We start from the raw sequence: 12,727 nt of genomic DNA on the forward strand, positions 1-12,727 counted from the left end.
GATAAGCTGCCTCACAGGGTTCTTAGCAAGTAAAGCCAGAGAGATCTGCTACTACAGAGGAGAATTAGGCACCAGATATAAACTAACTCCTATAGGAGCATATCAAGATAGACCAAAAACTGAATCTGGTAGCCGTTTTCTAATTTGGAAATATATTCCTTAACAAAACACTATAGATTTTTCTGTTAACTAAATATTGACAGAATTTCCTAATAGGACATGCTATAGTTGATATGTCAGACATGAATTTATCGAAGTCATTTCTTCCAGGGTGTGCTGATTGTCAAGGGCTCCTGAGAGTCATCACTGGATGTATAATACTATCTTAAAAAGCTAAATAGTGGTTGGGGAGTGTGCTGAAGTGAAGAGCATGTATTCGACTGCATTAAGTGAGACAATTACATGAGTAATACACTGGACTAAATTCACTAAAAAAAAATCATGCTTTAAAAAGACTATGCCAATAGTGGAAAGTATTAATATGAGCAAAAATGCTTATGCGTTCTATTTATGAAGGGTCATAGTTTATACCCATATCCCTAAGCTTGTCCATAAATCATCACTGCCTTTCTCTATTGCATAGGAAACTTGGTGACAGACTGGACCCATATTGTCCTAGATTCCAGACTGACACAGAACAGAAAAAAAAGGTTTTAAAGAAATTATTATTTTTATATTATTAATTTACAGTCACAGTAAGAAGGCACACTATTTCAGCTAAAATACCAGAATTAATAGTTCATCCAGAGGCTTGGGGCTATTTACTCTGTTCCTGAAGAATTCATGAAGACAACCCACTTCTCAATGCAATTGGGACCATAAAGCTGCTAATTAATGAATACAATTTATACAAATATTTTCCATAATCTGTAATGTACATTTGTCACTGGAATCTCCACCTTATCCTTAACGTTTTAAATCACTAGGAGGTGCTGCCTCTATGCAAAGCCACCACAGTAGACACATACCTTTGTCCTAGAAGCATTTTTATTCTGTCTCCTTTCATTCCACACAAACGCAATAGCAGCCATGAAGTGAACACCATGATTCATTGAAATTGGCCCCAACAGTTCGAGAATCTGCTGCCTCAAATTCTGAAACACGGAAGCAGAACATGTATGCTTTTAAATAAGCACCTCGACCTTTCCTTCAAAGACCAGCTACCGAGCCATACTCACGGCAACTGCCACTAGTTCTTTTGTCAAAACAGAAGGATGCACTCGGTGCATTCCAAGAGCTTTATTCTATACATCTAGTACTCCTTAATCATTTTCTTAATGACTAAAACTATGGAAAAGAAAACACACTCGTCAAATTTTCAAATATTAATGAAGTGGAAAGCAGCTGATATAGAAAGGCACAGAGTTCAGAGTGACCTGAGAAAGTGTGAAAATGTCCTTGGGCTTTGCATGCAAAGGTAGGAATAAACCACTTTAGCAATTCAGGATGAATAAGTATTGAGGTAGCAGTGCTGCTGAAAAGAAAAAAAAAAATCTTGGAATTAAAATGGATCACAAACTCACTGAGTCAACAACGACAAGGAAAGAAAAAAAGCATCCAGAAAGAGCAGCGCTGCATGCAAGACATGAAACAGTATTTCCCCTGAAGGAGGATACCATGTAGCATGCCCAGTTTTGGACACCTTACTTCAAGAAATGTACACAAGCTGAGAGAACCCAAACTATAAAAAAAAGAAGAAAGATTAGTGATATTGAAAATATGACCTATAGGAGGCAGGAAATAACTTGTGTGGTTTAGAGAAAAGAAAGTTAGTGGGGATATAACAGTTTTCAAATATAAATGAAGTAATTACAAAGGACAAAGGAAGAGGAGGTTCACGCCCAATATAAACAGTGGAGGGTTTAATTTACAGTAGAGGGGAACAGAGATTAAGAAGTAGGAAGAAAATCAGAGAACAAGTTAATCTGGGAGGCTGAAATTTTAATTGGTGAAACTCTTAACAATATCTTTCTTAACATAAGCTCAAAAGTTATTTAGTCACACTTGGATCAAGAAAAATAGTACGTACTTCCTGAGACTACTTCTGACCCTGTTCTTGTCAACAAAAGGATTACAGAAAAAAAAAATCAATTTCTTATCTATTTGCTGACAGCCATTTCTGGTTTGGCCTGAGATATTTCAGAGGGAATTCACTAAGCTTGCAGGAAACGGCTGCCAAAGCAGCCCAGCTGGGCTGAAGCTTAAAAAGCTCTCTCATATCCGAGGGGCACGACTCTCTGCAGTGTGTGAGTTCCTGGCCATGAACAGCCCACTCTGAGGCAGCTACAAGCAGGACACAAAAGGCTTGAGGTGAAGAAGCAAGAAACCTACTCCAATAGGTAACCAGCTGAATTCAACCAGGATTTTTCATATCCAATATAGGTTAAAAGCTCTTTTATAAATAATGTTGATTTGGGCAAAATAAAATCTGGGATTTACAAAAGAGTTCATGCTGAATCAGCATACAAAAGCTTGTCTTATTTTCACTGAAACATAATGTTTGTAGCTCATTCACAAGTACAGACTTCTCATCAGTGACTGGAAAGCTTTCTTGGAAGCACAAATACAACCATCAATCACGTCTGTGCAAAAGCAATATAAAGAGTTACCTACTCCTTCAGTTTGAACAGCTAAGGTTGAAAGAATTGATTTGTGACGATGCTGTGTTACAACCTGATATATTCAAATTAACTATGAGCAAATCTTGTTTTAAAATACTTCAAGTTTAAATGACAGCCACTTAATGTGAAGTACAAGATTGAACTGCTTTCAATTAAAGAGCTAAGCAGAGTTCTCTGAGTCTCATCTTTACGGTTATTAACTTACTGCCAATTATGACATTTCCTTGTGTATAAGGACAGCACTGTAAAAGAGTTGAATGAATAAAGAACTAGTTCACAAATGCCTGAATACAAGCTGTTTTAGAAGTAGAGCTCAGTTTTGGTAAGATTTAATACGAATATTTTATATTCTTTGAGATGTAAAAGGGGATTCTCAAATGGCTTCAACTGTTCTTCAGGATGGAAATGATTTCCTTTATAGGAAGCCAAGAGGGGAGGCACATTGTTTCAGGTGATTCAATATATGTTTATAAAGCCTTGTTTCTGGAATGGATCGTTATGGACAGTAACAAAGGTATTAAAACACAATTTATACTTAAGGGAATGTAAGTGAATTTGGTTGACAGACGTATTCATGAACAATTTAAACAATGTAATTCCTGACATTCTGACCTTTGTGGATCCGAGATTAATAGTGGTAATGGAAGCAGCAGCAGCAGTTGTTTTCTCTGATGAATCTGCAAGGTGGAGGATGCTCCACAGAAGGGTCACAGAAGACATGATCATATGCAGGATAGACAGGATCCCATTGCGAGCTTCAATCAAGTGTTTCTGATCTACATTAACCAAAAGCTAGTGGATTTCAAAGCAGATGGGAGGAAGAGCATTAAACATTTATATAAACAACATTAGTAAAATAGTAGTGAATTGAAATTAAATAGGCAAATTTTGCAACTTTAACTCCCTTTTGAAATACTTATAATAGTTCTTAGACTACATAGAGTTTTGAGTGTATTATGCAAGAATAAACTAAAAAAATCTTAGACTCAGTCTCTTTCAGTATGGAATGTTTTCTGAACATGTGAAGCCTCATGCCTGAAATGATCAATTTTATATCATTTAGCAATAAATTTGCAAAACATAATTATTTCAGAATTCGAGGGGAAATTAACACACCCCGTGTAAAATTATTTACTTGCACAGAGAGCTAACTCTTCTCAGTTCTTTCTTAATCAACAGAAAGAAAATGGAAACACGAACAAATACAAAACAAAAAAAATTGCATGACAAAAATTTTCTTGCACCATCTGGGCCAAATTCCTGATATAGACTACGCTGAGAATATCAGATCCAAAAATATCACTTGACTAAAATGGCAAATTGTGAATATACATGAACTACAGAAAGAGGGTATTTTGACATATTGCCAGATGAGTAAAATCCAGCTAGAAAATAAAGGTATCAGCTTGTAAAATCCCACAAAGGAATCCAGCTCTAAAAAGTGACATCTCAAGAGGTCTGAAAGTTGATGAATTTCTACTATGCTCTTCTAGGGTAGAAAAACAAAACCAAACCAAAAAACCCAACCCTGCCCCAAGGGTAGGTAAGGGTAACTAAGGATATTCTCTCAAAGACCTAATCTGTAGGCAATTGCTCTTTTGAGACATATAGATAACAATGAAAAACCTATGCATAGCCAAGACAGTCATATTCAGTATTCTTCCACCCAAGTTTCCAAGTACCTATATGCAAGCACTGTTAATACCATTGTATGTCTTAATTTGACAGCTACTGTCAGGAATCCTTCAGCCACTCAAGCAGGCTTACCTGATGATACTGTGTAGATGGATCTAGGAGACAGTAATGAATTATTGTTGTGATACCTTCCAATAAAGTAAGAATCATATCTGGTGGAGTGACCGATGCCATCCAGAGAGGCCTAAAATACAAGATTCAATTTATAGAGTAATTCTTTGGATGGTGACTTAATCCAATATATTAAAATTTGCTTGAAAAAACTTGATAATCTCCCCATGCACATACCTATTATCAGATAATCCTGTTTCATATTTATACTGCTGAATCAAGTTATCCAAATTCCTGCAAAGCTGAAGGGTCACAGAAACGACCACCCTCTGCAGAACTTTTCCCATGTAAGGCAAGGTAGAGGTGATAAGGCCAATCCACTGGGGATGCATTTTACAGGCACAGTGTTGATGCAGAGCTCTTATCACTGCGCAGAGGAACATGCCCTGGCAGGTGATTGGCTGCGAGTGCAAGTACTGCAGGGAAGTCATGGGCTGCTGAGGGCCGATGTGCTCCAGGTCTGTGATGACAAAGTCAAAGCCCGTTTCATTCTCCTCGGGCACGGTCATGACCCGGTGCTCCAGGACGATCAGCCGCTGCAGCACTTTGAGGAGCTGCGACTGCAGAGTGCTGCCGTTATCAAATTCATCTTCGGAGAAGTTTATAAGGCTGTCTTCAGAGAAACCTTCTTCCACAGCCACGATGTTCTTCCCGGCTATCTTCTCACTGTGCCATTTCTGCGCGCTGAAGATAGAAGACAGCAGACAGTGCAGGATCACTTTCTGAACCTTGCACTTGGATAACATGTCCGAAATGAAACTCGGGAAGCCCTTGGCAGAGCTTTCTATGACTTTTGCCAGCTCGGCAAAAAGCAGCGTCAAGATCTCTATACTCATCATCTGCATATTACGGTTTCCGATGAGATCCTGCGAGGTTACTTTAACATGGGTTGGATAGTGGCTCCGCATATAGTACAAACACAAGGAGATAAGAATTTCTATGTACATAGAGCTCCGAAAATTGTGGTTCGAATCGACTGGGATGTGACTATAGAAATCTTTGCCCATAACAGATATTCGGTGTCTGGCTAGAAGATTCTGGAGCAAGGAGAGCTGAGGAGTGTACGCGTTGTTGACGCTGGTGGTAGAGATGGCACTTACAAAAGCTGAGGGATTTGTTTTCAGAATTGCTTTAATTGCAGAGAAAGCATAGAGCGTCCTTGAAGAGTCATACAGCTGGAGATAAAGCAGAACATGCTGATACAGTGGATGGATATTAAAGTGGGGAGGCCTCCGCATTCCTGGGGAGCCCACATCACTCTCTATTTCTGAAATCTCCCCTTCTCCACAACTGTACCAGTTTTCTAAATCAAGACCATCACTAAAGAAGACATTGGTTTGTTTAAGCTTTTCTGTTTGTGCTTTCTTCTTCTCTTCATCTTTCTTTTTGGCTATTTTCACCTTAGGTTTTGCACCTGGTTGCTTCCCAGACTCTTTAACAATCGTTTCCTTCTCTGACATTTTTTCTGGTGGCTTTCCTTTGAAGCTGAACTGAATACTACTGTGGCTTCGCTTTCTAGCCTTTGATTCCACGGAAGCAAAAGTGACATCAGAGAGAGACTGCTGACTTGCAGCAATACAGGGTGAAGAGTTATTTCTTGAAATTTCATCTCGTAAGCTCTCTAGTCCAGTCTCAGTTGATGCTGATAATAACTGGGAGCTGTCATTACTAAGCAAACTACTTTGGCTACTTTGAATATTTTGATCTTCGCTTTTAGTCACCTCTTCGGAGTTATCTAACGGACTGAACTTGCATGAAGTATCTTCAGAGTGTAGATTATGTCCGACCGGTTCAGTCTCTTCTCCAAGACCACTTACAACTTTGCATATCAGATCAGTAACCACTTGCTGCACAATTTCATCGGGCGAGTCTTCTCTCAGAGTCTGAGAGCTATCTTGAGCACTCAGGCTTTCTGTCTCTACCTCATAACTGAGGTTGTCTCCAACAGATGACTGAGAACAGCCAGAGTCAGAACTCTGCAGAGTTTCAACCTGATGGTCAGGAAGGTCAAAATCAGACACGACCATTGGAATAGTCTCACTGCTGGTACTTAACAAGGACAGCCTGTCACTCAGAGGGTTCACAGTCAGGCTGAAGTTCTCCATTTCATCCATAACGAGTTGTTTTTCATTGCTCTCTTTAACTATAAGTTGTCCTTGGCTTAAAGGCACATGAGAAAATGCTTAAAGAAAAACACAGAAAATCATACATGTAATATTTAGAATTAAAAATATGAATTTGCAATAAAAATTAAAAATTAAAGTATCTTTAGTACTTTGACTGGGATGAAGGTATGGTACTTAGCCCCTTTTAACTCCTACTAGTAGGCTTGAATTAGGAAAAAACATGCATGCATAAACAGATGTACATATAAGCTCTAGTTATTCTAGAGCTTTTTCTAGTTATTTCTAGAGCTTTATTTTGAGAATTACTGTCAAAAATTGTACTGTTTTAATTGTAAATAATAAAGAACTTGTAAATAACTTGTAACTTGTACACAAGTAATTTATTACTGTAATAAGTAATTTGTAAATAATAAACAAGAAAAAATAAATAAGAAATTTCCTACAGTCCTGTGCTGTACATACCATCCGCACAGCTAAATTTCTGCATAAAGTGCTTTTCATTTTCTTCTTCAGGGTGACAGGGAGATTTAGTCCAGTAACATTCGGCCTGTACTCGCTGAACAGAAACTCGCTGAGTTTTTGGATGGAGAAGCAGTAGGAGCAAAGGTTCAAGAACTCTTGCAATGTCATGTCTTTGAAGGACTTGATTTAGCCAGGCTTGTCCCACCGACCATGTTGAGCCATCTAAGCTATTAAGGCTGTCTAGCATAATAAATAAAGATCTAGAACAGAAAGAAGAACGAATTTAGCATATAATCTATGCTACACACAGAATAATCACATAGTAATCTGATATATGATAAATTAAACACATTGGGACATAATCCAGTGTTTCCCCTGTATAAAACACTATTTTATTTGGAATGTAAATTTTGCAGCCCAACATTTTACATTATAGCCTAGCCTAATGAAGAACTAATCAGAAAGACCTAGTAATAATGTCAATTAGGATAGCTCTCGTAGTAGTAGTATAGACAGTTAAAATATTTGTACAGCTGCTAGAATAACAAGTTATCATCAGTATTAAATACTACAAGAAAAACAGATTTAAAAAGTCAATCCATGGAGTTGCATGGAAAGTAAGAGATACCTTACTCATCTAACTGCTTGCCAGTAAGTGATATCTTACATAAAAACATACAGATTACACACAATATTTTTTTTATATCTTAGTGCTTGCAGATTTTTCGTAAATTCTCTTAGCTCTACCCTTGCTTTCTGTTTGTATATAATGCAATTTTGTGTTGACTTCTCTCTCTTGCTTTTGTTTCTACCATGTCACAGCAACAATGTGAACAGCCCACTCAATATATACAGTGCACTTCTAGGTCAATGCATCAAGTGATCTTTCCTGTCCTATATTTTATAGCTGTCAGGAAAATCTACAGCGGATATAATCAACAGCAGCAGCAGCATGAAAACAAGTTTATCAAACACTGAGATTCTCTGTATTTTAAATATTCTATGCTGCTCGCATAATGTAGTCAAAGATTTTGAAACAAAATTATTTCAGCTGAATCATGGCTGCAATCACCAACCTGTCAAAGGTGCGGCCAAAGGAAGAGGACTTGTTGATATGAAGGTCGCGGGTGAGATGCCACAGCACTGCAAACTTTGCATGAGCTTCCATTCTTACTTTCTGTGGACCAAAGCACATGTTAGATCAAACTGAGCACCACTAGCCTCTGATAAGTACTGGAAAAAGAGAGGCATGCAGAAGCTCAAAAGGTATCGTTAAATTATTATAAACCACAGATTTGACTGTGGTTTCTAATAATGAAAATCAGTAAAAGGCAATAGTAACTTTTTACAAACAATTTTAGCAACATGAAAGGATTCCTCCCCCGCAATCTTGATCTTTCCTGTTTTCAAATTTAGCTTGAAAAGAAAATTGAATACATATTGTCACAGCTTGAGCAGTACTCATTTTAATCCGGCCAGTTGCACAGCTCTGCTTTCAGTGAGCTGATCAGAATCATACCAAGCATTAGAAGAGGAAATGGGTAAGCTTTTGAAGAGGAAAACTCTTCATATAGAAGGGAAATAGAGGTAGAGAGAACTGTTAGAGAAATATTTAGATGTAAGCAGCCAAGTGGTAGCATCTGGAGTCATGGGACTAAATACAGTATCCAAGAAAATTAGGGAATGAAAATGGATAGAGAGAAATGCAAGAATTTTCCAGCTAGATAATACATAAAGTCCATCAATAATTTTCTAACTTTTGCTCCAGATTTTGCAGTTTAGCTTCGTAACAAATAACACGTTTAACAAAGCAGATGAGCACATTATTGCTAATAACATAACATGCAAAATATTTAATTCTGAAAATGGTATTAATAATTTAAGTCTTTATCTCTTTACTGTGGCCAGCAGAGCAAAGAGTTATTGCAGCAAGGCTGGAAACAGTAACAAATGCCACACTTTGATAAGAATATATGGGTATATCTGTAAACAACAGCATGATCCAAGAAACAAGGAAGCTACTAAGCAGCTGTAGGACCAAACAAAGAAAGCACAGTAATCAGGATGCCTATAGTGAGTAAAACATCAAGTGAAATTAGTTTCAAATACAATGAGGGCTTAAACTAAATTACTAGATGAGCAAGGAGACAAAGAGATGATGCACGTTTTGTTTGTTGGCTTTTGAGATATACGCTATAAAGAGTAGGTATATGTAGTGAAAAGAAGCTAGTGAAAAAGAACCAAACCCACAAACAGTCACTGAGAATCTGGCACGCTTCCAGGCTTCCCTTACAACATGTAGCTTAAATGCTGCTACCACTAATACAAGCAGTGTGTGCCACAATGATGTGAATTCTAAGAGAAAGCTACAAAAATACAAATTATAAAAAGACTATTAGCCAGACCACACTAAACTTGGACTACAAACTAGAGAAACAGCAGCATGCTGCAAGGAAAAGAAAATGCAACACATAGCTAGAAAATGATATGCTTATCACAAGAAAAGCCAAACACATGCCCAGCTACACAAAATGGCATCTGCTGATGAAAAGTGACCAACTCTCGAGCACGCGGAGAAGGCTTCACGTGAGCGCTGGCAGTCCATGCTGTGAAGATCTAAGAAGCTACCGTCCTGGTCACAGCAAGCCTGGCAGAAATGCTCGTGAGCCACCTTGTCAGACACAGCACTCCACAGACCTCACAGCACGACGAGTTAAGCTCCAGGTCAGCAGCAGGATTGCCAACACGCCAAGCTGTGAGCTGCAGCGACGGACAAGCTGGCGCACACTCAGCGCGGCTGCCCTTGCTGGTTGCTGGCAGAAAGGCAGGAAAAGGAACTGCTTGTGAAATCCCATGAGCCTGAATTGCCAGTGCTTGTGAACAGGTAACAACTTCCTACCTGGCAGGGGCTGGGAAGCCTGTTTGTACATCTAAGTACTACAAAGGCCTTGACTCTAATGTCAAATTGATTCTCCTTACCTGAAAAAAATTCCTAGAAAAAGAGTAGAGCACTAGTCATTTGAAGTGGAATGCCTACTAACTGCTGTAAAAGCTGAGCACGTGCTATATATGCAGGTAAGCAGGCAATGCAGTCTCCTACATAAAATAGTCTGTGCTGCTGAGTGCTGAAAAGCTCCTTTTGCCTACCAGGACAGCACAAAGAGATATTACAGACATAAAATAGACACTGTCAGCAGTGTCTACTTTGAAAATACTACTGAACTTGCACTAGCTACACTGAGGGCGAAGCAGAGGTAGCTAGTTGGGCAGACAAGATCACTTCTGAAAAGCCAGCAGTGAGATAAGAGACCTTTGTGCAGCAGAAAGGAAGAGCAGAAACACAGCATGTGACTTGCTGAGCAAACAAGTTAACCTGCGACAGCAGAGCAGGAGTTAGGCCAAGTTACAAAGTACTAATGAGAAACCAGACGCCAGAATCAGAGAGGCAGAGAAGCAGCTCTCAGATGATTCAGAATAAATACCTTCAAGAAAAGAACAGTTTCAGCCACACGCTCAAAAGAAATGTTCAGACAACCTGCAAGCCAGCTGTCATGCCAGCCAGAGCAGACCAATTGCCAGAAAACTGGCAATTACTGTTTAGCAGTTTATTAGCTACCCTCTAGAACTGGCAAGCATGTCAGGAAGGGTCAGAGTTTAAATTTTATAAATCAAATAACTAGGGAAGAAAGGCACTATATGAGATTGGGAAGGACTGTACTGGAGCCTCTTCACTGAAAGTTTGAAGGAAAAGACTGTTACAGAAACACTCCAGCTGGAAAGTTACAGAGGAGGGAGCTCAGAAATCTTGAGTGCAGCTCTTGGAAACTGCAAATAAAATAAAATCTTATTAATTACAAGCAGCATTTCATTTTGATATTTACATTAGCTGTTACAAAAAGAACAAGATAATATACGAATGGTCCGAAAGACAAAAAAAATCATTGTCAGAGAAAAAGAGAGTTAAGGCAGAAGCAGCAGATCAGTTATGTCAAATGCAGCACACTGAGAGAGATGTTTCTTACAGCAAGTGAAAGGAACCGAAAACAGACCTCGGATTGTAAAAATTAGGTGGTGGCACAAAGATAAAGGCAGTGAAGAAAATAAGAAAATGCATCTTGGAGGGAAACTAGAGACACCTAAAGAACAGAAAGCTGAAGAGGACCATAGATGACTGCCCTGATGAAGAATTAACCCAACATCACTATCAAGCAAAGTGACTGAGATGTGGCACTGGCAAAAACTTCGTCCTTGCTCCATCTCCAAGTGCTGTGGAGGAAAGGAAGCAAGTGGGCATAGATGCTATATGAACATAGGTTGTTTGATAGGATACAAGGATTAGATGAAATAGGAGGGAGCACCTAGGAGAGCTGCATTTGGTTAAGATAAAGCAAAAGAAATGTTTAAATTTGAAGGAGCTGTACAAAAAAAGACAAGCTGTTTGGAAAACCAGAACGGAATCAAGAAAGTCTAGGTCCAATTCCCACCATTATTAGATCTTTTTTGTATGTTTTGATTAAGACTTTATCTTTCTGGATAATGCTTCTTTGTACAAATTATTCCCTATTCTTCAAAGAAGCATAATGAGGAAAAAGGAATCAATGACTGGGAAACACCAAGACATCACGAAAACAGGGGTCAAGTACAAAGATAAGGTTAAGTGTTCCTGTGGGTAGGAATAGAGGAAAGTGATAACACCAGCGGGTGGACAAATCTAATGTTCTGCATAAAAGACAAGAGTATTTTTAAAGTATTATATATATAAAACTGTTTCAAACAACATTTTTAAATACTGGAGTCATTTACGTCCTCCGCTGAAGTGCCACGACCTTTTTCTCCAAACATGTTTCTGTAAAAACATCCATATATTTAACTCATCTTTTAGTAACCATGGGAACAACTTACCTTGTCTCTGTGAGTCAGCTGCTGACTAATAACATCTTCACAAATGCTAGAAGAGGGAACAAGGTTGTGCAGCTGGTAGAAAAGCTCCACACTCTTCTGATGATGCTGAGGAGTTCCATCACCCAACTGGTCCCACAGAGTTAAAGCTATATGCTTTGTACGTGAAAATAAATGTTGCAAGAAAAACTGGATGAGTATCATCTCTATCTATCATCTCTCTCTATATATATATATATATTTTTCCCCTCTAAACTATCTTGAGATATATGTAGTCATAAGAGACACTGCATCATCTGATGATACTGTATGACTAACAGGCTATCTAGAAAATTGTTCTTTTCTACTTATATGAACATTAAGCAGCTCTCTCAAACAGTGTGTTTATTTAGGACACAAAACATTCCTGCTCGGAGTCAGAAATTGGCCATCTCCAGAAATAAGACAATTCTACTGGAATATAATTAACTACATAATATGCTCTGTGGCCAATCACCTTTTGGAGATGTTATGTAAATCACAAATGCAGAAAGAGTAGTTTGTCAGACTTCTGTATTATGTACAGCTCAGCTTCCTGTCTTTGCTATGCGTAGGTGTTAGTGATGCTGTTCACACAGTTTTCATTTATATTTTCAAAACCTTGATTCAATCAAGTGTTTTCACCTGAGCAATCAGTAAACATTCACAGTTGGAAAGTTGTTTAGTGTTTTCATGTAGAGCCTAACATGGACTAGAGTTGTCAAAACACTCAGCAAGGAAGCTCAGTTTCCCACATCAAGAATAGGAAAAGGGCAAGAACTGTCAGTCTTTACC

General features: G+C 38.5%; 1 protein-coding gene across 7 annotated transcripts in view; it reads right to left on the reverse strand.

The window, feature by feature from the left end:
* Window positions 1–12,727, reverse strand: part of DOP1A (DOP1 leucine zipper like protein A) — a 56,230-nt gene that overhangs the window by 12,986 nt on the left and 30,517 nt on the right. For all 7 annotated transcript variants that reach the window (XR_015913122.1, XM_088520293.1, XM_088520296.1 and 4 more), the window contains 7 exons: window positions 11,918–12,070; window positions 8,092–8,192; window positions 7,016–7,275; window positions 4,605–6,609; window positions 4,389–4,500; window positions 3,234–3,413; window positions 969–1,094 (listed from right to left, as the gene is read on the reverse strand). Coding sequence is in view for 6 of the 7 variants with exons in the window: in XM_088520293.1 (XP_088376419.1) it covers window positions 969–1,094; window positions 3,234–3,413; window positions 4,389–4,500; window positions 4,605–6,609; window positions 7,016–7,275; window positions 8,092–8,192; window positions 11,918–12,070 (2,937 nt within the window). In the remaining variant the exon portion in view is untranslated. The remainder of the gene's footprint in view (window positions 1–968; window positions 1,095–3,233; window positions 3,414–4,388; window positions 4,501–4,604; window positions 6,610–7,015; window positions 7,276–8,091; window positions 8,193–11,917; window positions 12,071–12,727) is intronic.

The sequence above is a fragment of the Tinamus guttatus genome, unplaced genomic scaffold (assembly GCF_059628265.1).
Source record: "Tinamus guttatus ecotype Peru unplaced genomic scaffold, ASM5962826v1 Tinamus_guttatus_pri_ptg000085l, whole genome shotgun sequence".
NCBI classification, from domain to species: domain Eukaryota; kingdom Metazoa; phylum Chordata; class Aves; order Tinamiformes; family Tinamidae; genus Tinamus; species Tinamus guttatus.